The sequence below is a fragment of the Hyperolius riggenbachi genome, chromosome 2 (assembly GCF_040937935.1).
Source record: "Hyperolius riggenbachi isolate aHypRig1 chromosome 2, aHypRig1.pri, whole genome shotgun sequence".
NCBI lineage: Eukaryota > Metazoa > Chordata > Amphibia > Anura > Hyperoliidae > Hyperolius > Hyperolius riggenbachi.
The window spans coordinates 88,553,595-88,581,091 of record NC_090647.1 but is presented as its reverse complement, the minus strand read 5'-3'; the positions used below and the strand labels follow the sequence as shown (position 1 = coordinate 88,581,091).

General features: G+C 43.1%; 1 protein-coding gene across 1 annotated transcript in view; it reads right to left on the bottom strand.

Moving 5' to 3' along the window:
- The window catches only part of USPL1 (ubiquitin specific peptidase like 1), a 136,503-nt gene that overhangs the window by 8,440 nt on the left and 100,566 nt on the right, over positions 1-27,497 (bottom strand). The window contains exons 7-9 of the mRNA XM_068265900.1: positions 25,580-25,666; positions 2,142-2,271; positions 906-1,031 (exon numbers count right to left, since the gene is read on the bottom strand). Of these exons, the coding sequence (XP_068122001.1) occupies positions 906-1,031; positions 2,142-2,271; positions 25,580-25,666 (343 nt within the window). The remainder of the gene's footprint in view (positions 1-905; positions 1,032-2,141; positions 2,272-25,579; positions 25,667-27,497) is intronic.

Genomic DNA, 27,497 nt, shown 5'->3' with positions numbered 1-27,497 from the left:
CCACATAATATAAATATGGAATCCTCAGTTTCTGGTTTGATTCAGACACAAAGAAATACCGTCTGCTTTGAAGTGGTGAAAAAAGTGCGGAGACTGTGCTGGGAGCTGTGACTCACAAGCAGAAGCGGTGTGAACTGTGACGGACAGGAAGAGGGAGCCAATAGAAACAGTCACCGGTTTCCTGCAAGTCTAAATGATGGAATCTGATGGGACCCGCAGCCTTCTCAGGCGGGACAAGCTTTTTAACTCCCCAGACAGCAGCAAAGCGAGATCGGAACAAAACAGGCTTCCCCTAAATGCCTTTGGCTGTTTAACCTCTTGGGTTCCTGTTTGAAGATGTGTAGTAACTAGTGGGGAAAATCATCTAAGCATGGCATGTGTAAAGTTTCTTGAAGTTTTTCTAAGCTATGGCAATCAAATAGAATGCTAAAAAAAGTCTAATAGACAGATTCAGCGCAAGCAGAGGCAGTACAATAAAACATGTACATCTAAAGAGATGTTGAGAAGCCTCGCAATGCCCTCACTGCACGGAACAGCTTGCAACAGCACAGTTAATTTACCTAACTTCTACCGCAGCTGTGGACATTTTTTATGAATTGGCACACAAAAGTCTAAAATATCGAAAGCTGTATTTTCCCGACCAGATTTTTTTTTCGGCCAGCCTTTTATGAATTGACCCCAATGCTTTGATGTTCACAGACAGGAAACCATCATAGTCAAGGCTAAAATGTCACACTGTAGGGAGGGGTTTCAACTCATTATCAGCTTCACAGACATCTGGTGGCTTTGTCAATGAGTTGTTTGAAGGAATCCTAGCTGATTTGTACGTTTCCGTTTAGTAGACACGTTTACATTTTGCCAGCACGCTGTTATATATGAATTAGGAGTTTCCTATATATACATACCTTTCCAAACTCATCTCCCTTTTCTGGTCTACAGCCTGGCACTTGTTGCATGGAGATCGGTGCACCGCATGAAGAGGTCGCCAATCGTGGACAATATTTGTGAACGTGGTCAGTGTTTTCTCACATCTGCAGTTAAAAAAAGGAGGTGTTATAAAGAGGTGGTAGAGATCTAGAAAACATATTGCTATACTTTAGGTGATCATGGCCTGAACTGATCTGCACAGATGCCACAACCTCTAGAGTGCAACATTTTTAGGGGGAAGGGAAACTGAGTCTTGATGGATTTTACTGTCCACAAGCCGCAGGCTCTTCCTACTACATACTGCCCTCTGGAAGTGGGGTGCTGTCCAAGGCTGCTTATCACTCTATAATAGTACAGATACCTACAGGAGGTGGGACAGCGAATTGGCTGACAGGTCATTGGGAGAGCAGGAGAGATACTTTGGGGTCATTAGGAAAAGCCTGGCAGTGAAAGGGTTCATTTTAAGAATATTGTAATGCAAGTCCTCACATGGCCAGAGGGATCCTGTAAACATCTCATTTTACAGAACACTGACTACCTATCACTCAAGTTGCTTGGATATCGTGGAACTCAATGTGGCTCCATCCATTCTCATTGTGAAGAACATCAAACTAATGCTTTGTTCACACAGAAGAGGGGTCCAAAGGCAGAAATAAGTTTAATGACACCCAGTACAGTCCACAATCTATCTTGAAAAGGAAGTTAGGGACCCTACACATGCCCAACGGATGACGCCCGTGGGAGATCAGGAGCCTATTGCCCCTCTGGCGGCATCGCTGGAGTCACGCACACACACCCATGTGTAGCCAACACTGTGTTGCTATGCAGGGGTACGATGATCGGCGGATTCACAACGTCACGTGGCAGCGGCGAGTACAATGGGAATAGCAGCGCTGGGGTTGAGTAGATCCATCTGGCGGAACACTTGCGGGTTTAGCATCAAAGTTCGTAGGGTGTCGTACACACGTCTGATTGTTGGTTGACGCAGTCGTTATTGACCGACTTAAGTTAGGCGCGTGTACGACACTTTAGGCCGGTACATGCCAATATGTCTTAATGCCACAACAAGGGGTAACAAAAAAACAAACAAACAAAAACTTTCTAATTTTGTCTGAGCAAGGGATCATGACGTCTGTCTCCCTAGACCCAAGCCAAGAAAGTAGAAAAAAAAGTATTTGCTTAGAAATAATTGCAACAAAAAGTAGTGTACTCACCTCTCCTGGTAAGTGTAGCCACATGACTCGCATCTGAATTTCCAGGAAAACGAATGGACAAAAAGCTTCTGAAAGTCCGGATCCAACTTTAGGAGCAAAGGAAGGGCAAACACCGGGCTTTCCATGTGCCCTAATATGGAAGAAAGAAGGAACACGGTTACCCATGTGCCCATTACAGTCAGTTCTCAATGGTTTATCCATTCATCCCAAGGCCAAACACTACAGTGAATGCCAAGGATATATTTCCCATGAGATAATCAGATACACAATCCACAATAAGAAACTAAGGATGATCAGTGATATGCAAATATTTTTGAGTTTATGTAAATGTATGTAATTTTTTTTTTAAAACTATATGCAGCTTGAAATTGGACCAAGCAATTTAAACCTGGGCTGTACTTGATTTGTCCATTTTCAAGCTGCATATATTTTCATAAAAAAGTACATACATTTGCATAAACTAACCAATATTCTACTTTTGGGTTCTAACTCATCCTGATAGTAAAATAATGGTAATTTTTACTGATATTTTACCATTGCCTAACCCAACTTTTTTTTTCACTTGAACCCTTCCGCTGATGATGCCTAACCCTAAACATATTCTATACGATCACCCCCATATGATGTGAACGATAGAAAGATGAATTATTAGGAGGAGTTTAGCGCTTTGAGATCTTTTAACGTGGGTTCCACTAATATTGGTAGGGGAAAATGTTTTAAAAAATGGTGGACATAGTGGGCTTAAAGGGAACCTGATATGAGAAGAGTCTCAGGATCTATACTTACTTGGGACTTCCTTAACCACTTGAGGACCGCAGGCTTTACCCCCCTTAAAGAGAATCTGTATTGTTAAAATCGCACAAAAGTAAACATACCAGTGCGTTAGGGGACATCTCCTATTCCCCTCTGTCACAATTTCGCCGCTCCCCGCCGCATTAAAAGTGGTTAAAAACAGTTTTAAAAAGTTTGTTTATAAACAAACAAAATGGCCACCAAAACAGGAAGTACAATAAGGGAAAGAGGCGCCCTGATTTGAATAAAAGCTTTTAAAACCAGTTTAAAAACGAAAAAGAAAAATGAGGTATCTTACCTCAATGACGAAATCTCTGTAAACTTACAAAAGATTTTTATTTGAGCACAGGCAACGCGTTTCGCGGGTCTGAGCCCGCTTCCTCAGGCCAATACAGTGCCAAATGACAGAAATCATGTAGCATAGGGAGAGGCTCCCTATGCTACATGATTTCTGTCATTTGGCACTGTATTGGCCTGAGGAAGCGGGCTCAGACCCGCGAAACGCGTTGCCTGTGCTCAAATAAAAATCTTTTGTAAGTTTACAGAGATTTCGTCATTGAGGTAAGATACCTCATTTTTCTTTTTCGTTTTTAAACTGGTTTTAAAAGCTTTTATTCAAATCAGGGCGCCTCTTTCCCTTATTGTGCATAGTTATACCCCCGTACATGTTTGTCCGAGGGGTGGTGACAGAACACCCGTTGTTTTACCACGGTTAATGTTTTGTGCATCCCTTTTCATCTAAGAGAGCGACCGCAACCAGGTCCGTCCAGGACCACCCCGAGTGGAGTCGGGTTTATGGTCTCCACCTGCTTCCTGTGGTCGGTTGCCCCTTGCAACCCTCCTTTGTGAGTAGCCCTTTCAATCAATTGATTTCTCCACACACCTGCTATTGACATACTGCACTATCGGGCTCCCTTTTTTGTCTCCTGTATCTTTTTTTCCCATAGGGTGCCAAGACACCCCAACCACGATTAAAACAGGAAGTAGGTTGATGTACAGTATGTCCACACATAGAAAATACATCCATACACAAGCAGGCTGTATACAGCATTCCTTTTGAATCTCAAGAGATCATTTGTGTGTTTCTTTCCCCCCTGAGGGGGGAGTGCATAGCAGAACCACAACACTGAAGAACTTGGCAGCCTTCCAGACACAGGCTGACAAGTCTGACAAGGGAAAGATACATTGATTAATTACAGAGACTGTGATAGTACAAAGTGCTGCAGTAAGCCAGAACACATTAGAATAGCTTTTGGAACTTGTAGGATGATAAAAAACAGGATGCAATTTTTGTTACGGAGTCTCTTTAAGGACCAGACCCTTTTTTTCCCATTCAGACCACTGCAGCTTTCACGGTTTATTGCTCGCTCATACAACCTACCACCTAAGGGCTCTTTCACATCAGAGCTTGCGTTGGAGAACGCTCAAAGCATACGTTTTGTTGTATGCCTTTTACTGCGTTTTGATATGCGTTGCACTGCAGTGAGTGTGCGTTTTTAATCCGTTTTCAATCCGTTACTGCACATAGAAAAACGCAGGTAATTTTTTTTTCTTTTAGTTGTCAACTTTCTACATTGTTCCTCTGTTGCATTCTGGGACTGATTGCCTGCGTTAACGGATTAAAAACGCGCATAGTGTGCGTTTTACATTGACTAACATTGTAACGCATAAAGCTAGCGTTGGCCAAAAAACTGCGCCTGGGTGCAGTGGAACGCAACGCACAAAAAGGCTGCGTTATATGTGAAAGCTAAAATGAAAGTCTATGGACTTTCATTTCACCTTGGGTAACGCAAACTTTATCCTTTGCGTTGAAACGCAGAAAATCTGCCCTAATGTGAAAGAGCCCTAAATGAATTTTGGCTCCTTTTCTTGTCACTAATAAAGCTTTCTTTTGGTGCTATTTGATTGCTGCTGCGATTTTTACTTTTTATTAGATTCATCAAAAAAGACATGATTTTTTTTAACTTTCTGTGCTGACATTTTTTCAAATAAAGTAAAATTTCTGTATACATGCAGCACGAAAAATGTGGACAAACATGTTTTTGATATAAAAAAAAAAAAAAAAAAAACCATTCAACCTATATTTATTGGTTTGGGTAAAAGTTATAGCGTTTACAAACTATGGTGCAAAAAGTGAATTTTCCCATTTTCAGGCATCTCTGACTTTTCTGACCACCTGTCATGTTTCATGAGGGGCTGGAATTCCAGGATAGTATAAATACCCCCCAAATGACCCCATATTGGAAAGAAGACATCCCAAATTATTCACTCAGAGGCATAGTGAGTTCATAGAAGATATTTTTTGTCACAAGGTAGCGGAAAATGACAGTTTGTGACAAGAAAAAAAAAAAAAAGTTTCCATTTCTGCTAACTTGTGACGAAAAAAATAAATAAAAAAATGAAATCTGCCACGGACTCACCATGCCCCTCTCTGAATACCTTGAAGTGTCCACTTTCCAAAATGGGGTCATTTGTCGGGTGTGTTTACTGTCCTCGCATTTTGGGGGGTGCTAATTTGTAAGCACCCCTGTAAAGCCTAAAGGTGCTCATTGGACTTTGGGCCCCTTAGCGCAGTTAGGCTGCAAAAAAGTGCCACACATGTGGTATTGCCGTACTCAGGAGAAGTAGTATAATGTGTTTTGAGGTGTATTTTTACACATACCCATGCTGGGTGGGAGAAATCTCTGTAAATGACAATTGTTTGATTATTTTTTTTTTTACACACAATTGTCCATTTACAGAGATATTTCTCCCACTCAGCATGGGTATGTGTAAAAATACACCCCAAAACACATTATACTACTTCTCCTGAGTATGGCGATACCACATGTGTGGCACTTTTTTGCATCCTAACTGCGCTAAGGGGCCCAAAGTCCAATGAGTACCTTTAGGATTTCACAGGTCATTTTTGTTTCAAGACTACTCCTCACGGTTTAGGGCCCCTAAAATGCCAGGGCAGTATAGCAACCCCACTAATGACCCTATTTTAGAAAGGAGACACCCCAAGGTATTCCGTTAGGAGTATGGTAAGTTCATAGAAAATTTTATTTTTTGTCACAAGTTAGCGGAAATTGATTTTAATTGTTTTTTTTTTCACAAAGTGTCATTTTCCGTTAACTTGTGACAAAAAATAAAATCTTCTATAAACTCACCATACTCCTAACGGAATACCTTGGGGTGTCTTCTTTCTAAAATGGGGTCATTTGTGAGGTTCCTATACTGCCCTGGCATTTTAGGGGCCCTAAACCGTGAGGAGTAGTCTTGAAACCAAATGTCGCAAAATGACCTGTGAAATCCCAAAGGTACTCATTGGACTTTGGGCCCCTTAGCGTACTTAGGGTGTAAAAAAGTGCCACACGTGGTACCGCCATACTCAGGAGAAGTAGTATAATGTGTTTTGGGGTGTATTTTTCACATACCCATGCTGGGTGGGAGAAATCTCTGTAAATGACAATTGTTTGATTTTTTTTTTTTTACACACAATTGTCCATTTACAGAGATATTTCTCCCACCCAGCATGGGTATGTGTAAAAATAGACCCCAAAACACATTATACTACTTCTCCTGAGTACGGCGATACCACATGTGACACTTTTTTGCAGCCTAGGTGCGCTAAGGGGCCCAACGTCCTATTCACAGGTCATTTTGAGGCATTTGTTTTCTAGACTACTCCTCACGGTTTAGGGCCCTTAAAATGCCAGGGCAGTATAGGAACCCCACAAGTGACCCCATTTAAGAAAGAAGACACCCCAAGGTATTCCATTAGGTGTATGGCGAGTTCATAGAAGATTTTATTTTTTGTCACAAGTTAGTGAAAAATGACACTGTGAAAAAAAAAAACACATTAAAAATCAATTTTCGCTAACTTTTGACAAAAAATAAAATCTTCTATGAACTCGTCATACACCTAACAGAATACCTTGGGGTGTCTTTTCTAAAATGGGGTCACTTGTGGGGTTCCTATACCACCCTAGCATTTTACAGGCCCAAAACCGTGAGTAGTCTGGAAACCAAATGTTTCAAAATGACTGTTCAGGGGTATAAGCGTCTGCAAATTTTGATGATGGTCTATGAGGGGGCGAATTTTGTGGAACCGGTCATAAGCAGGGTGGCCTTTTAGATGACAGGTTGTATTGGGCCTGATCTGATGGATAGGAGTGCTGGGGGGGGGGTGACAGGAGGTGATTGATGGGTGTCTCAGGGGGTGGTTAGAGGGGAAAATAGATGCAATCAATGCACTGGGGAGGTGATCGGAAGGGGATCTGAGGGGGATCTGAGGGTGTGGCCGAGTGATCAGGAGCCCACACGGGGCAAATTAGGGCCTGATCTGATGGGTAGGTGTGCTAGGGGGTGACAGGAGGTGATTGATGGGTGTCTCAAGGTGTGATTAGAGGGGGAAATAGATGCAAGCAATGCACTGGCGAGGTAATCAGGGCAGGGGTCTGAGGGTGTTCTGAGGGTGTGGGCGGGTGATTGAGTGCCCTAGGGGCAGATAGGGGTCTGATCTGATGGGTAGCAGTGACAGGGGGTGATTGATGGGTAATTACGGGGTGTTTAGGGTAGAGAACAGATGTAAACAATGCACTTGGGAGGTGATCTGACGTCGGATCTGCGGGCGATCTATTGGTGTGGGTGGGTGATCAGATTGCCCGCAAGGGGCAGGTTAAGGTCTGATTGATGGGTGGCAGTGACAGGGGGTGATTGATGGGTGATTGACAGGTGATCAGTGGGTTATTACAGGGAAGAACAGATGTCAATAATGCACTGGTGAATTGATAAGGGGGGGGGGGGGTCTGAGGGCAATCTCAGCGTGTAGGCGGGTGATTGGGTGCCCGCAAGGGGCAGATTAGGGTCTGATCTGATGGGTAATAGTGACAGGTGGTGATAGGGGGTGATTGATGGGTAATTAGTGGGTGTTTAGGGTAGAGAACCGATGTAAACACTGCACTTGGGAGGTGATCTGACGTCGGATCTGCGGGCGATCTACTGGTGTGGGTGGGTGATCAGATTGCCCGCAAGGGGCAGGTTAGGGTCTGATTGATGGGTGGCAGTGACAGGGGGTGATTGACAGGTGATCAGGGGGATAGATGCATACAGTACACAGGGGGGGGGGTCTGGGGAGAATATGAGGGGTGGGGTCAGATCAGGAGGGAGCAGGGGGCAGTTTAGGGCATAAAAAAAATAGCATTTACAGATAGTGACAGGGAGTGATTGATGGGTGATTAGGGGGGGTGATTGGGTGCAAACAGTGGTCTGGGGGGTGGTTGTCTGAGGGGTGCTGTGGGCGATCAGGGGGCAGGGGGGGGGGGGGAAATCAGTGTGCTTGGGTGCAGACTAGGGTGGCTGCAGCCTGCCCTGGTGGTCCCTCAGACACTGGGACCACCAGGGCAGGAGGCAGCCTGTATAATACACTTTGTATACATTACAAAGTGTATTATACACTTTGTATGCGGCGATCCGGGTGCTAGTAACCCGCCGACGCTTCCGAACGGCCAGCGGGTTACAGCGTGAGGGAGGCGGAGCCAGTCGCCGGAGGCTGATCGCGTCACGAATGACGCGATCGCTCCGCCCATGCCCGTACAAGGACCGCCGCCAATTGTACATGCGGCGGTCCTTGCGGGATCCACTTGCCGGCCACCTCTGTGCAGTGGGTGGTCGGCAAGTGGTTAAGCCCCCTGCAGCTCTCTTAAGCTGCTCCAGACCTTGCCTCAGATTTCTACACCTTTAAACCTATTTGTGCTGAAACTGGACTCAAAATACAGAGGAATTCCACCCACCACGACCAAGGCTACAACTACAACCAACCAGAACAATCGGATTACTTTGGATGGCAGAGATTTAAACTGGATTGAAATCCTCCATGAAGCTCACCTCTGCTGAACACACCAAGCCTTCTAACAGCTGACCTGAAACAAGACCTTCAACCTCTCTGGAAACTTGATTGCCTGTGATTGCCCTCACTCCACCCTGTGAGTAATCCTTTATACATTATCCAAGGCATATGCACCAAGTGACTATTTTCCACATTTATGTTATAATTTATCTTCTAAAACAAGGAACTTTACTTAAAATAAATCTATGATCCAACTCTGTGTAGGAATGAAAGGATTTTGCATAGACCCCCTTTGATCCCAGCAGGACTCCAGAAGTACAAGCTATCTGAACAAGTCTATTGTCTCTAATGTCAACATACAAATACTCATCAAAGGACCTTTTCTCTGCATGCCCTCCCAAGAATCAATTACAAATTAACACCTCTCTGGCTCTACTCTTAAAATCCTTTGGGATACTCAGGAAATGCAGAAGGGGGCGGAGAGGTAGTGGATCCAAGTATAAAAAACATATTTGCCCTCAGAAAAGCTTAATCACAGCTACACTCTGCAATGCCAGATCGATAAATAATAAGACTGCAACTATACATGACCTAATAGAGCTCTCTGATTTGACCTTTTTGACAGAGACCTGGCTTGGGAAGCATGCAGGCCCAACTCTTGAAGCAACCGTGCCGGCCAATTATTCAATCTTGCACTGTGAGAGACAAGTCGGCAAGGGTGGGGGGGTTGCCATATGCTTCAGATCCTCCTTGAACATAAGGCCCCTGCCCATAGGCCCCACTGAAACCTTTGAATGTATTGCAGCTCAACTGTCAGCAGAAGTAAACATCAACATATTGCTCATATACCGCCCCCCAAAAAATGGTCCAGCCTTTCTTAAGGAAATATCTGAACTCTTATCCTGCGTAACAGTGGAACACCCTAGATGGATCATCCTGGGAGACTTCAATGCATGGGTGGATGATCACGACTCCCAGCTAGGAAGTGAACTACTTCTCATAATGAATGAACTGGGTTTCTCTCAGGCTATCAACCTCCCCACCCATACGAAAGGGCACACCCTGGATCTTATATTTCATTCCGGACTTTTAATATCACACATGGATATAAACCCAGTGGTATGGTCAGACCACCACACCATCCACTTCTCTCTGACAGCACCAGCGATAAAACACAGAGGGAAAGAACTCATAAAATACCGTTCACTGAAAGATGTCTCACCCCAGCACGTTCAGAATATCCTCAACTTCGACGCATTAACCAATCATTGCGCAGACCCAGACTCCATGGTCCTGATTTACAACCATGCAGTGTCATCTGCCTATGACGCCCTCGCTCCAGTTCGCATCAAACGATCTACACCACTTCACCATGCACGGTGGTTTGACAGCTCACTAAAGGACCTAAAGAAAGAAGTGCGCAGACTAGAAAGGAAGTGGCGAAAATCTCAGAATTCAAAAGATAAACACACCCTTGTCTCTCACCGGGAAAGCTACCAAAATGCGATCACCAAGAAAAAATCCTCCTACCTATCACAGGAGATCGCAAAGGCCGCCAACAGACCAGCCCAACTATTCCGCACAGTTGATAGACTATGTAATCCATCCTGTCTAAAACCCACTATAACTCCCTCAAAGGAGCTATGTGAGAAATTTGCCTGCTACTTTGCCGACAAAGTATCTTCTATTCGGTCTCTCATTCAGTCCACAGCACCCAAGACTCATGCAACTAATGGAAATAGCTGCAAAAACAACCTAACACCCTGGACTGATTTCAAAAGTATTAGTGAGGAAGAGATCTCAGACACCCTCTGTCGTCTCCACCAGACAACCTGCGACCTGGACCCTGGACCAACTAAACATATGCTGAAATGCCCTGACCTGCTTGGTCCAGCATTTCACAAAATAGTAAATTGCTCTCTGCAAGCAGGGAGGTTTCCTACCTCTCTAAAAGAAGGAATCATCAAGCCCCTTCTCAAAAAACCTTCCATGGATCCAGATGCTATGAGCAGCTACAGACCTGTCTCCAACCTCCCCTTCTTAGGTAAAGTTATTGAAAAGGCTGTCTATCTGCAACTTGAAACCAGGCTGTCAGTAAACAACATCCTGGACCCTCTACAATCTGGCTTTAAGAAACACCACAGCTGTGAAACAGCCCTCATCCAAGTCTGCAACGATCTGCTCATGGCAAGGGACAGAGGGGAATGCTCCATCCTAATCCTGTTGGATCTCTCAGCTGCTTTTGATACAGTTGACCATGAAATCCTGCTTAACAGACTGCAGGAGTACTGTGGCATCAGTGGATCAGTCCTCCAGTGGTTCAGATCATTCCTGACTGACAGAACACAGAGAGTATCCCTAGGACCTATAATGTCCAAACCTGCACCTCTACAATTCGGAGTGCCACAAGGATCAATCCTATCCCCTCTGCTGTTTGCAATCTACATGTTGCCACTCGGTACACTTATCCAACGACATGGCCTGACGTACCACTGCTACGCCGATGACACACAGCTATACCTGTCCTTCAAACCTGGTGGAACAGACCCTACCCCAAAAATAAACTCTTGCTTAGCTGAGCTTCAGGCATGGATGAATGATAACTGGTTGAAACTGAATGCTGACAAAACTGAGGTCCTGTTTGTCCAAAGCCAGTGCTCGCCATCAAAACAGCTCTATCCTAAAGCAACACCAATCAGGATTGGGAATTCAGACATAAACAGCTCCAACCTTGTGCGCAGCCTTGGCGTACTAATCGATGGGGAATTGAGTTTCAGAAACCAAATTTCATCTGTAGTTAAATCTTCCTTCTTTCATCTGAAGAACATTGCAAAGATTAAACATCTGATTCCCCCAGAGGATCTTCCAACCCTAGTCCACGCCTTCATCACATCACGGCTGGACTACTGCAATGCCCTTTATGCTGGCCTCCCCAAAAAAGACTTGCGTCGCCTGCAATTAGTGCAGAATGCTGCTGCCAGATTGCTAACAAACCAGCCTCGCCACTGTCACATTACACCGATCCTTCGCTCACTGCACTGGCTACCAGTAGAATGGAGAATACTCTTCAAGATTGGACTGCTGACATTCAAATCCCTGCACAATCTGGGCCCTGGATACATGAAGGACTTGCTGAAGCTGCACCACACCCCTCACAACCTCAGATCAGCAAGTTCTATAAACTTGGTCACTCCCAGAGTGCACCTCAAAAAATCTGGAGACAGAGCCTTCTGTCATGCTGCCCCTACTCTTTGGAACTCCCTACCACACCCAGTAAAGACAGCACCATCCCTGGAGCTATTCAAATCCAGACTGAAAAGCCACCTGTTTAGCCTGGCATTTCCAGATTTATAAAATTCTTCCCCTATACCACGATGGTCGGAGCCATGCTTATGCGCTTTGAGTCCCACGGGAGAAAAGCGCTTTACAAATGTTATTTGTTGTTGTTGTTGTTGTAAAGTGTACCAGAGATCAAGACATACAAAGAATCGATACTTACCCAGGGTTTCCTCCAGCCCCTGAAACACATCTGAGTACCTTGCCGTGCTTTCGCGGTCTGCTGTGCAGCGGAAATTAGCCCCGGCAACTGGCTCAGTCAGGTCAAGTCTGGGTCTTCTGCAGAAGACCCAAACTTGACGCAACTGAAGCAATTACCAGGGCTGATCACGGCTGACCGGCAGACCGTGGGAGGATGCGAGGTACTCACACGTGTTTATGGGGTTGCAGGAAGCCCCGTGTCAGTATTGATTCTTTGTATGTCATGATCTCTGGTTTACTATAAGGCCACTCGTCCCTCGCCGTGTCCCAGAATGGCTCCTGTACCCCACAATTCATCCCGAAAGCCTGGCCGAGTCATGCTTCATGTGCAGCCTGTTGCGCTCTTGTTCCTGGGAGCGTTCTGCACCTGCGCAGTAGTACTGTGCAAGCGCAGAACACTCCCACATGTTGGAGGGTGACGTGGTAGTGTGCCTGGCCGCGCTGTGCAAGCACAACAAATAATGACTCGAGCAGGCTTTTGGGCTGAATTGCGGGGAACCGGAGCCACCCGGGGAGATGGCAAGGGACCATGGACTGAAAGGAGTTATCAGGCAAATAATGCCCCTTGTGGCCAACATGTCCCTCGCAGCATCTCAGCTCGCAGCCGCCGGCCCGGGGTCCCCGGTGGTGCAGAGGCCGACCTCCTCTGCACCGCGCCTGCGCCACTGTTGATCAAGTCCACGTTGTCCGCAGTGTCCTGCGACAGTGGCACAGTAGCAAGTGACCTCGAGGTTGGCATCTGCACCCACGGAGACCCCATGCTGGCGGCTGGGAGCGGAGCTGCGGCGTGGGACGTGTCGGCTGCATGGGGCTGGAGGAAGCCCCGGGTAAGCAAGTGGTGGGCAGCATTATTTGTCGGAAAAACTCCTTTAAAGTGGTCTGAAACGGACATAGCATTAAATAAAAATGTGTTTTTTCTACTTTTTTATTCATACAGTTATATATGCTTTTGTGCACAAGTAATATTGTCTGTATACAAATTACAAGTTTCCAAAGTATAGTTTTACTTGCCCTGAAAGCTGCCATTGCATTTTATTCTAACTGCGTTTTAGTATATATTAAAATCTTCTAATGAGTTGTTCTGAACTGTGTGTGCCTGAAGCAGAGACAGCTTCTCAGAAAGTGTTTTTTACTTGTTACACACACATCAATCAACATTGGAATGTTAACAAAGATACTGTTATCTCCAGTTTGGATGCAGATTTGAAGCTGAATAGCAGTACAAAGTGCTTTGTTTAACCATTTCAGTGATGTTCTGCTAAAAAAAAAAAAAATTCTGGGATAGTAGGTTTAAAGCTGTGAGAAATCTTTTAGAGCAAAGTAGAAATGCTGACTTTCAGACCACTTTAAGGAAACCCCAGGTAGGTATGGTACCTGAGACACTTCTTGTCTCAGGCACACTTTAATACGCAAGGGTGTCCTGTGAGGCATAAGATCCGAAAAATTGTGCTGCTGTACTGTAGAACTCTGTGCACGGATAGGCATCCACTAATTGGCTGCAGCTGGATATTGGACCTCTATGATCTCAGTATTTAACTTATGAGAGACTTTTTTTTTAATATGTATTTTGTTTTATATGCTGAAGGGTATTACCTTTAATTCCAGTGAGGGCATTACAGCAGCAGTGTGATCAACAAGTGCAGAAAATCGTTAACATTCTAACTAACAATGCATAAATGAATGGGGAAGGCAGCGTGTGCCCGAACACACTAACGTATACTCAAACATGCACTTGCAAGACGAAAAACTGGACACCGTTCAAAGTGCAGTTGTGATAAGATAAAACACAGCCAGCTAGTTCCTGCACTATAATGCAAGAGTATAATAAGGGGAGGGAGACACCGAGAGCCCAATATGGTGTAGTATGTACTGGCAATAAACGAGGTGATTAATTGGTAGGAGTAATACTCACAAGTCAGGGTTACCTTCCAGGCAACCACTGTATAGGCAGGCGGGGAGATTAAACCTGTCCCCGCTCAGGATCAAGAAGTCGCTCTCTGCAGATTAGAAAGAAGAAGGGCCAATTCCCCTCCACCCGGGGGTGGACACAGTATAGTAAACAGTGTAACAGAGGCGCCAAAAGTGTAAAAACAGGTAAAATGTTTAAAAAGCAGGGAGGTAATAGGTGGACTTACCTCCCTGATGCAGACACAGGTAAAAGTCGAGATTTCGACAAAATAACGTTTTATTTACAGACTCCAGTAATTTGCAACGCGTTTCGCGGGTTTTACCCACTTCATCAGGCTATAAAAGGAGCAATTACAACACTGTAGACAGAAGAAAAAAACAAAGCCGCTGAGTATTTCATTCCCTATGAAGATGATAATCTTGTTGCTTAAAAATATATATATATATAAATATATGCATGTCTGCGCATAGTCAGGTGTATACATACAATAGAGAATGGATATAAATCCCTCTCAGTTCAGTGAAATATGGTGGTGATAAGAACTGTATTAATGAGTGGCCAAAAAACATTTTTGCTTGGTGAACCATTAAAGTGGTTGTGTAAATGAGAGAGCTGTGTGGATTCACAATAAACAGCTAGAGTGGTAACGTGGTTGTGCTGCATCTCTAATGGGAGTGCTGTGTGGATTGATAAAAACAGCTGGGACGCTGATATGTGGTAAACTAGAATAGTGGTTATACCGCATCTTTAGTGAGAGCATTGTGTGGGATAAGCAAAAGTAAAGATCTTACCTGTGAGCAGCTTGCAGTCAGCTTAGCGCCTCTGTGCCTTGCCGCTGCCTTAATGCTGTTAATATAGTGGAGCTAATGGGTTGATTAGGGCTAATTAGCCAAATTGCAAACAGATACGGGCGCTCTGTTATACGTATTAGGGAGAGCGCCCGTATGACTCAGATAATGATAGGCGTCGCGTCTTATGACGTCACGCGCCTGCGTAGGCTTGGACTGAAGTCCAAGCCATTACTGGCAGTGTAAGTTGGGCAGGTATGCGAACTTGCCCGCTCGCGCATGCGTAATAGAGGGCGGAGAGGACGCTGCCGCCATATTCATTTGGGGAAGAGCGTTGCAGCGCCGCTCCGCTCTATGGGATAAGATTCAACAGGACTCATAGGATTGAGGGCAATAAATGAGAAGTTATTCCAACTCCATGGGAGATTGCGGGGAGAGGGAATAGTTTGGTATAGGGTATAGATATGTTATGTATATGTGCACACAGAACATAACCTTACACTGAAATCGTTCATCAATACAGCCTTTCTGAATAATATAGTCTCCAAAAATGAAAGAAACTTTATAATAAATCACCATCCTAGAACCCCATTTTTCTACTATCTGCCAAAAATTCATAAAAGCCTGTCCAAACCACCTGGAAGACCTATTATTTCCGGAATAGACTCCATAACCAGCAACCTTTCCCGTTTTGTCGATCAGCATCTACAGCCACTAGTTCAATCGCTCCCATCATATCTCAAAGATTCTCAACAACTCATACAGTTACTTAAACACATTACCTGGCAACAAGATTACTGTTGGCTTACGTGTGACATCACTTCCCTTTATACCAACATCCCACACATTTTCGGCCTCTCAGCAATCGAACACTTCCTCTCCTCCCATCCCGATATGCCTTTGAACCAACAATACTTCATCCGACAATGTACTGAATTTATTCTGGACCATAACATCTTTACTTTCAACGACACAGTTTACCAACAGACCAGTGGGACAGCCATGGGCAGTTCCTTCGCACCATCATATGCAAATCTGGCAGTAGGCTACATCGAACTACTCAAAATGAGCACTAATAATCCATTTCATGACAATATAATACTATATAAAAGATACATAGATGATTTATTTTTTATATGGAAGGGAGATTCTCTACTTATCCCTCACTTCATTCAGTTCCTCAATACCAATACGGCCGGCCTTCAATTCACCTATAACCAACACCCCGTTTCCATTGACTTCCTAGACCTCACCATCTACACGGAATCAAATTTAATTAAAACAAAAACCTTCTTTAAACCAGTAGATGCCAACAACTTTATACACTTCGACAGCTTCCACCACAAACCATGGATAAAAAACACACCCTATAGCCAGTACAAAAGAATACATGACAACTGCTCTGACCCAGATGTTTACAAAACCCAATCCCAAATCCTGACGGACAAATTTAAAACCAGAAAATATCCCGGCAAGCTAATTAAAAATGCCAGACAAAAGGCTACCCATTCATCTGCCAAATCCAAAACTAACACTAATACATCCCAAGATAATACACCTAGGTTCATTACGAAGTTCAGCTCACAACACACCCAAATCAGGCAGATCCTCAACACCAGGTGGGAGATCTTACGCCAAGATCCCTACCTACTACCTCTCCTGCCAAAGACTCCATCTATAACATTCAGAAGAGCTCCGAATCTAAGAAGCATATTAGCCCCTAGCCGTGTTAACACCATTGAACCGTCAGACCCTAACATAAGAACACCACAACAACTAGGCTCCTTCCCCTGCTTAAATAAAAAATGTCAGGCCTGCCAGTTCATCTGTACCACGGATCACTATAAATCCTACACTACTGATAAAACATATTCCATCAATAGTCACATTAACTGTACATCGAGGAACGTTATTTACGTTATCTCCTGCCCCTGCGGGTCTCAATACGTAGGCCGCACTACACAAATGGTGCGGGCAAGGGTCGGACAGCACAAAAGAAATATTCTTAATAAGTACCCACTGCACAGTGTGTCACGACACTTCACCACACACCATCACAGCAATCCGGCGTTGTTCAATATCACTTTAATCGAGCAAATTCCTAACGCACGTCAAGATACCTTTGAATTTTTAAAAAAACAAGAAATGTACTGGATTCAAATTTTAAAAACGCTCACTCCAGCAGGCCTTAATGAGCAACTGGAGAAAATATATTAACAATCCAAAATTATACGATCTGATCTGATTTTACTGGACCTCTCTTTTATATGTATTTTTATATGTATTTTTACTGTATCTTTACCGTGTAATTTTTACTTATTTTTATGTTTTTTTTACTTGTATTTCCATTTTGCTTCATAATGTGCTTTTATGACAAGATAACATATGTCTATTCTAAACGCTATGTTTAAACATCATTTCTTATCACTATGTCATTTTATGTGATTTTAGGTGTCTTCTACTATTTATGTCTAATATTCTAGGCAAACCGCATACATCTAGGGAGCTCCTAGCCCCTACAAAGACATGAAGAACATAACACTTAGTCTATTAGTTTACTATTTCCATTTAACTATTATTATTTTCTTATCAGCACGATTCTAATTGCCTCATGTAGCTAATAATCATAGCACCTTTGTTATCTGGATAATGTGCCCTTATGCAAAACACCCATTATTATGTGTGCACATATACATAACATATCTATACCCTATACCAAACTATTCCCTCTCCCCGCAATCTCCCATGGAGTTGGAATAACTTCTCATTTATTGCCCTCAATCCTATGAGTCCTGTTGAATCTTATCCCATAGAGCGGAGCGGCGCTGCAACGCTCTTCCCCAAATGAATATGGCGGCAGCGTCCTCTCCGCCCTCTATTACGCATGCGCGAGCGGGCAAGTTCGCATACCCGCCCAACTTACACTGCCAGTAATGGCTTGGACTTCAGTCCAAGCCTACGCAGGCGCGTGACGTCATAAGACGCGACGCCTATCATTATCTGAGTCATACGGGCGCTCTCCCTAATACGTATAACAGAGCGCCCGTATCTGTTTGCAATTTGGCTAATTAGCCCTAATCAACCCATTAGCTCCACTATATTAACAGCATTAAGGCAGCGGCAAGGCACAGAGGCGCTAAGCTGACTGCAAGCTGCTCACAGGTAAGATCTTTACTTTTGCTTATCCCACACAATGCTCTCACTAAAGATGCGGTATAACCACTATTCTAGTTTACCACATATCAGCGTCCCAGCTGTTTTTATCAATCCACACAGCACTCCCATTAGAGATGCAGCACAACCACGTTACCACTCTAGCTGTTTATTGTGAATCCACACAGCTCTCTCATTTACACAACCACTTTAATGGTTCACCAAGCAAAAATGTTTTTTGGCCACTCATTAATACAGTTCTTATCACCACCATATTTCACTGAACTGAGAGGGATTTATATCCATTCTCTATTGTATGTATACACCTGACTATGCGCAGACATGCATATATTTATATATATATATTTTTAAGCAACAAGATTATCATCTTCATAGGGAATGAAATACTCAGCGGCTTTGTTTTTTTCTTCTGTCTACAGTGTTGTAATTGCTCCTTTTATAGCCTGATGAAGTGGGTAAAACCCGCGAAACGCGTTGCAAATTACTGGAGTCTGTAAATAAAACGTTATTTTGTCGAAATCTCGACTTTTACCTGTGTCTGCATCAGGGAGGTAAGTCCACCTATTACCTCCCTGCTTTTTAAACATTTTACCTGTTTTTACACTTTTGGCGCCTCTGTTACACTGTTTACTATAATGCAAGAGTGTTTGCACCACTAAATACCACGAGATTTCTATACTTTGTAGAGGAGAGCTCTACAAAGCATCAGCAATATAAATAGGAACTGGAATATTTTTGCTGAAGATTTAATTCAGCAATATTCATTCATAAAAAGCTTAGCCTGTTAAAATCCATACCTGTCAGCTCTGAAATTCCTGTTACACTAGAATGTGGTCCGCATAGTCCAAATACGTTTAAGTCACTCCTCAGACACCTGAAAAGGAGGGGAGGGGTCTCACCTAATTAAAAATAAACTGCACATGAAGGGTTTAAAGCAAAGTGACACAGGAGTGCCCAGCACTCAAGGGGTTCATATACTGCCACAAAGTAAATTCTTACTTTGTGAAGCATGGGCAATGGTTTGTGATCTTATACACTGAACACAACTATTGGTTTTTTTTACGTTTAACATTCAGACTTAATTCTGCCCTACAGTTAACTGGGATTGGCCACCCTTCAATTAGATACAGCTGCACCAATATTTCTCCAGCTTTTGCCCAACTTCCAAATCAGTTCAACAGTTTTTTTTAATGGGATCACTTTTATGGTCCTTGTATACTTAAAGAGAAACCGTAACCAATAATTTAACTTCATCCCAATCAGTAGCTGATACCCTTTTCCCTTGTGAAATCTTATCTTTTTCACAGACGGATCATCAGGGGGCTCTGTATGGCCGATATTATGGCGAAACCCCTCCTACAGTGTGATGTCAGGACCATGGTTCTGACATCACACCGTGGGAGCCTTGTTGCATTGTGGGAAATAACAGCTGTTTCCAACTGCCAAAAAAACAAGCGGCATCTCTTTCCACTGACATCACTTGCCAGCAGTAAAAATGTCACCATGTGATAAATGTCAGAATGTAAATCAGGTAGAGGAAAGATTTTACAATGGGCAAACACTGACTAAATCATTTATACCTAATTATTGTAAAAATTAAGCACTTTTTTATTACATTATTTTCACTGGAGTTCCTCTTTAAGCACTGTGGTAGTGGACCGCCTGTGGTGTGATTCAAACCGCACCCGAAAAGAAAAAAGTACGGGGTGGGGCAAAGATGAATGAACACACAACTTCTGGTGCACTTCCATGAGCGCAGGGTAACACTACAGCTTGTGCGTTACTTCTGCAGCTCCCGAGCACCACAGACAGTGTGTTATATCTCATACACTTTACTGGCATCTGCAACGAGCTGTAGCAGGGGAGAGTACCATGATGCGATAAGCGTGAGAGCCGGGACCCACTAGGGCCATTCTGGCAGCGTTTTGGGATTGCCAATGATTCCCAGAAAACGCTTTGCCAATGTATCTAAATCGTGCTAAACCCACTAGTGTAATTGTGATTAGGGTTAATTGCAATCACAGGACATGCAGTGTTTTGAGCGCATTTGGGGGCCGAGCGACTAGAATTTTTATTAAAAATGTTATTGTACATACCAGGTCCCCTGATGTCCAGCTTCCATCGTTAGCCCAGCCCCCTAGCAGAAGAGGTCGCAGGCGCTTCTCTGATTGGTCCCGCAGAAGCACCTACGACCTCTTCCTTTAGAGGGCAGGGCTACGGTCGGAAGACAGACATTTGGACGCCTGGTGAGTATAATAAAGTTAATTTTAAAATAAAAACAATCGCTAATTGGAGGGAATCGCTGCACACAGCGCTGCAGCGTTTCCTAGTGGGTACCAGCCGTAAAAGGGGCCTAAAGGGTACAAATCCGTAGTCTGAAAGGCCTGAACCTCCATCATCCTAAGCCAGTCACATGAGACTGAGTCAGGATAACCACCACAATGTCAGTTCTTTCTGTTCACATTAGTGGATAAATATATTTCCCTTTCACTAAAATATCTTAGTCTAGGTTAGACATGTTGACGCCTAACCTATATATTATTTTGACCACAACTTAACTCACAGCACTCAGGAAGATTGCTATGTATGTAGGTGAGCAGGAGTTGGCGGAACCAGGCAATGTTTTATGTTCCAGCACAGACTAAAGCTAACAGAAACAGGATAAATGCCCAGATCAGTCACTAATCCACACTGGCTAACAGTTTAATGTCAGAGTCCTTGGATAGTGATTGATGGATCAAGCTTTAAAAAAAAAAACCTAAGCAAAAGAAAGCAAAAAATGATCAGCACTGTTGGCAATTATACTAAGGTCTCCAGAAACTGAGGGGCACCACTGGAAAGCATTAAAGTCTTATCACAATGTACACATTCATATACGCTTTACTGCATCACAGTTCACTCAGAGAAACTTTTAAAGAGACTAACAAAATGTTCAGCCTCATTTCTTCTATCCTATAAGTTCCTATACCTGTTCTAATGTGGTCTGGATTACTGCAGCCTTTTCTAGTAGTACTGTCTCTGTAATATATCTAATCTTTTCTTTGTCAAGCTTTGTCGACCCAGGGAGGAATGGGCTGCCTCTGTTGTAATGAATACAAGTTATGCACGCCCCCTGCAGGCTCTGTGTGCTTGGTTTACTCCTCACTCTCTGCTGTCAGTTTCAGCTTGTCTGATGCAGTTTGTGAGGCTGAGAGGGGGGGGGGGGGGGCTGCCTGTCACATGCTGAGAATCCCAGAATGGAGAGCGGATAATTCAGTATGTAATAAAAATAAAAACTTGTAGCATACTAGTAACACATATATATATATATATATATATATATATATATATATATATATATATATATATATATATATATATATATATATATATATATATATATATATATATATATATATATATATATATATATATATATATATATATATATATATTCTCATGTTACTAGTATGCTACAAGTATAGTATACTAGTATATATATATATATATATATATATATATATTCTCATGTTACTAGTATGCTACAAGTTTTTATTTTTATTACATACTGAATTATCCGCTATCTTATTAAAATTATATATATATATATATATATATATATATATATATATATATATATATATATATATATATATATATATATATATATTTATATTATCTCATGACCGGATGAGGAGTGGAGATACAGACAATTAGTGGGCCCATGGACTATTTGTACCAGATAAGTGTGATAACACTTTGAGCTGTGAGGGTTAATCCCATAATGGGTGGTTAACACTGTGATGTCATTTCCTATTAGCCTGTCTGGGCGGGTATATAAATGAATTGTGTTGTATCTTACCTTTGGCATTGATAAAGGCTGGGGACAGCCGCAACCATCTGCCTGTATATAACTTGTGTGAAGCTCAATAAAAGAGCAGTGTGCTGCAACTCTTTGTTTTATTCTTATCTATACTTGTGGGAACTGGGCCACCCCAGTTGCATGCATACAAGGATTACCTGAATTGTGATTGCTGCTGACCCCCTCTGGACATATATACCTAGATACACACACATATATATATATATATATATATATATATATATATATATATATAGATAGATAGATAGATAGATAGATAGATAGATAGATAGATAGATAGATAGTACACATACATACATACACACAAACATCACTTCCTGGTTAGCGTCCATATTTTTTGTTTGTAAACACTGCCTAAAACTGGCGGTTAAAAGCCAGGATCACGGCGGGGAGTGGGGGAAACGGCAAAGAGGGATCCAGGAGATCACAGTGACCTGATTGGTATGTTTTTTATTGTACAAATCAGACAGTACAGATTCTCTTTAAAATATATCTGAAGCGATTTTTATCTATAAAAATAGATACTTACCTCAGTGGTTGGAAGGCCCTGGATGGTCTAGAAGCGTACCCAATCCTCTTTGAGCCCACTGTTCCAGAGCTGGGTCGCTCTACAAATATGCTTGTGCCAGTGCTCTCGCTTGTGTACAAACATATCCGTATAGTGCATGCACACCGAGTACAACAAAGCCGCTAGAGCATGGATTTTTTTCTTCTTGCCTAAAAACCTTGCTCTACTGGGCACATGCATGCGTTTGTACACTGATGGGATCATGCCCCCCCCCCAAAAAAAAAAAAAAAAAAAAAGGGTCTTGCACAGCAGCAGTGGGCTCAAAGTGGATATAGGAAGCCTCAGAACCAACCTGAGGTGTCCCACTAAAAAGAATATCCGTGGCACAAATAAAAGACTTAAGTCATACATACTTTTGTCAGCAATATTATCCAGTGGAGTATATGTAAAATGAGAACTGAGAGAGCCCAATATAGTGTAGTAATTATTGACAATTGGGTAAATGAAACGCTTATAATATATACTCACAAACCAGGGTTACCTCCAAGTAACCACTGTACAGGCAGGTGAGGAGATTAGCCTGTCCTCACTCAGGATTAAGAAGTCACTCTCTGTAGACAGGATAAAGAAAGGTGTATCCCCCCTCCACCAGGGGTGGATATCAGTTATAACGTAATGAAGAACAGAGAAGCCAACTGGATAAAACCAATTCTTAAAAAAACAACTTTTAAAAAATTGCTTAGGAGGCAGTGGTGGACTTACCCACCGCAAGCAGACACAAAAACTGTATTCAAATCAAATTTATTGGTACACTCCAGGGGTTTTCGCAACGTGTCTCGCAGGTATATTCCAGCTTCCTAGAAAATAGGAGTACACACAGTACAGTCTCAAGGTCACGATAAGCGCCTCTGTCTGAGACAGAGTATCAATAAATTTGATTGTTTTGAATACAGTTTTTGTGTCTGCCCACTGCCTCCTAAGCAATTTTAAAAGTTTTAATAATTGATTTTATCCTGTTGGCACCTCTGTTCTTCATTACGTTATTATCCAGTGGAGGACTGTCCTTCGTTTATTCCCATTAGCCTCTGTTTCTCTGGAAAATTGTCCAAAACTAGGCCCCAACCCAACTTTGGTCGGGACCTTTGAACTTGATATAGTATCCTTTGGGCATGCATAGTTCTGTCCTGTATGCCGCTGTGGCCCTACTCCCAACAGTGCAAAAACTGTGAACGCATACACTGTACTAAGGAGGCTACCAAGAGCACAGCCACAATGGCATACAGGAAAAAAACTGCGCATGCCCAAGAAATACTATATGCGGTTCAAACCTGAGGTGGGTCGGGGCCTAGTCCGGGATGATTTCCAGAAAAACAAAAGCAAGTGTGGAACGGGGATGAAGTTCTCCATTGGATTTCATTCCTGATGAAAGTATGTACCACTTTTAAAGAGACACTGAAGCGAAAAAAAAAAATTATGATATTATGATTTCTATGTGTAGTACAGCTAAGAAATAAAACATTAAGATCAGATACATCAGTCTAATTGTTTCCCGTACAGGAAGAGTTAAGAAACTCCAGTTGTTATCTCTATGCAAAAAAGCAATTAAGCTCTGTGGAGAGGGCCGTTATCTGACTTTTATTATCTCAAGTGTTATTGAACTATTTACTTTTTCTCTGCTAGAGGAGAGGTCATTAGTTCACAGACTGTGTAATCTGGACATATTATAGAATGATGCAATGTTAGAAAAAAACACTATATACCTGAAAATAAAAATATGAAAATATTTTCTTTGCTGCTAAACTTCTAGTAATTATTCATAGTACACAACCAATTCATTATATCATTTTTTTTTTCGCTTCAGTGTCTCTTTAACCTTCCTGGCGGTAACCCCGAACGTAGTTCGGGGTAAGCCACGCAGGAGGTTTTCTCAGGCCCTGCTGGGCCGATTTGAATAATTTTTTTTTTGCTGAACGCAGCTAGCACTTTGCTAGCTGCGTCAGCACTTCGATCGCCGCCGCCCCGCGCTCGATCGCCGCTATCCGCGTTGCAAGACAGTCCCCCCCCTAGACCCCTGCGCTGCCTGGCCTATCAGCGCCAGGCAGCGGCAAGGAGTGGATCGGGACTCCCTTAGACGTCACGACGTCCATGACGTCGGTGACGTCATCCCACCCTGTTGCCATGGCGACGGGGGAAGCCCTCCAGGAAATCCCGTTCTTTGAATGGGATTTCCTGATCAGCGATCGGCGGGGCGCCGCTGAGCAGCGGCTATCATGTAGCGAGCCCTCGGCTCGCTACAGGATATAAAAAAAAAAATATCAAAACGGCTGCGCTGCCCCCTGGCGGTTTTTAATATACCGCCAGGAGGGTTAAGCCTCATTTTTTTTTTTTTTTTGCCTTTGCCATCCTTTAAATATCTAAATTTAAAAACTTCCCTTCCTCACAGGTTTGCGTTTAAGTTCTGGAATGAGTATACTGACATCAAACTGACAGATAAAACTATCACAATTTATTGACAAATTACTCATTATAATGGTGTTTAAATGTTGACTAAGAGCTGACCTATTTCTGATTATGTCTTAATATTTATGATTAGAGATGGTCAATGAGAAGCAAATAATTAAGGCTAAAACACTTAATTAACTGCAAATTGTATGGAGCTTGGATTCACACCAATCAAAATGAAAAGAAAGGGCATTTGATTGGTCCAATTAAATGCCACATAAAATGTACATGCAAGCAGGAACTATTAGTATATTTTTGACCACCTCCTCTAGGAATGGTCAAAGAGATGAAGAGAATTCTGACTGGGTGCAAATGTATGCAGCTTGGTAACCAAATGCAGTAGCCGAAGAAGGAACATGACTCCTGTCAATAGATAGAGAGCTGTCTGCAATGTAAAAGCATACAGCTCACCGGCAGCAGTTATGCAGGGGCTGTCTGTGTGCCACAGATCTAACTAGCCAGCCACAGGAGCTCCGTGGCAATCTTCAAACAACAAATCATCAGTATTTTTACAGAAGGACAGAACAACCTACCCAATTCACACTTCAGGAGTGGCTGTAATCTGTCAAAAAAGAGCATTCGGACATCGTGCAGGCATATTTCAGATTTTGTTGGCCGACCTGCAATGAAGATAAATTATGATTTAGTTATAGAAAGTCCCATAACAGCACCTGCCAGAGTATGTGTCCTTGTAGTGAATTATTACTTAGGTGAGAGCATTAACATTTTCCGATCCATTTCTTTGTTCACCGATGTGCCCCCCAACACATACACTTTTCCCACTATGCGGAGGGGGGCACGAGTGATCTTGCTGTGCTGCTGCAGGGAGAGCCAGCAGGATCTCTATGGCGACTCGTTAGTTGGGGGGGTTGTGATGCGCTATCAGTGATAGCTTTTGCACTGTAGCTCCTCACCGCATTGCCGGCATATACACGGCAGCATAATTATGCTGTGAAGTGTGGTGCTGAAAGGGATCAGAGGGGAAAACTTCATCCAACACTGTGATCCGAGTAGTCTGACACCATGCTGAACTAGTGCAGCTGGAACAGGCATGTGGGAGGCCAAATGTGACTAAATATTTATTTTATGCAGAGCAGCAGAGGACCTTTGGGCCAGCAATGATCAGTATTGGACCTATTTAAAGGGTCTGACTTGCTGTCAGATGATATCCAATAATGGCACCCCTAGTGGTAGCCATATTTATCCTGGTATGACTATGTCCAACATTGGCTCTGAAGAGAAAAATGCCATTGTCAGAAATACTCTGACGCAGGATCGGAAAAAGGGTTACATACAAAAAAAGTGAAATATTCTGTACTGGCAAATTTATGGTTCCTATTTATATTGTACTATATACTGTATATCAAAGTTTATGCTTCCCCTTGGCAATACCTGTAAATGCGCACCTTATATTCTGTATGCCCGGCACACATTGATCAGCATGGAAAGCAGGGCTGTGGATTCTGAGTCATTTTGGGTACCTGGAGTCGGTGGTTTCAATAAACTGAGGAGTCTGAGTCGGATGATTTTTGAACCAAATCCATAGTCTTTGTAAAAATTAGACTAAGAAGTCGGAGTCTAAGCAATTTTAAGTACCTGGAGTCGGTGATCTCGTAAACTGAGGACTCGGATGATTTTTGTACCGACTCCGCAGCCCTGATGGAAAGTCAGACACTATAGGTGGCCATACATCACTCGGGTGCATGGTGATAGCGGAATGCAATACCGGGACGCGCGACGAATGGGACAGAACCCCCAGTGCTGCCCCCCTAGTGTAAAACGTGCCCCCCGGTGCCCTGCGAGCATACTTTACCTGGTGGTTTCCGCTGCTGGCTTTGTGCTCCGGCCTCATACACTAACCCCACGTGGTTTCCCGCGTATACATGAGCGCATGTGTGACATCACACACCATGTGAGTCTCGTGTATGTAGCTGGAGGACGGAGCCAGGGGTGGACAAAGACAGGTAAAGTATGCACGCAGGGCACGTTTTACACTAGAGTGACAGCACCGGGATTTACAAAGTAAACTGATTAAAGTCTCCTGAAAGCTAACCCTCTGATGTTACTGTAAGCTGGCCATACATGGGTCCATTATGACTTTGTATGCCACACCAATCAAACCCTATCCAATTGGAATTCGGTTAGTGATCGATTTCTTCACTACGTGGCAAGCTCAGTCTAAACAGAATTCAGCAGAAATCCACTGGGCATCAAACAAACACTAGTACTGTACTGACCAATGCAATGCTATGCTATGGTTCATTCCTCCCCCACCACTTGAATCTGATCTTTTCTGGAGAAGAAAATTAAGAGCGATTTTTAACTTTTGGATTACCTGGTTAGCATCCTTATTACTGGTTTACCAAATAAAAATAAAAAATAGATTTTTAATTTTATGCCTGACAGTTACGCTTTAACACTTGCAAATAAGTTTTAGAGATTCACATTAAC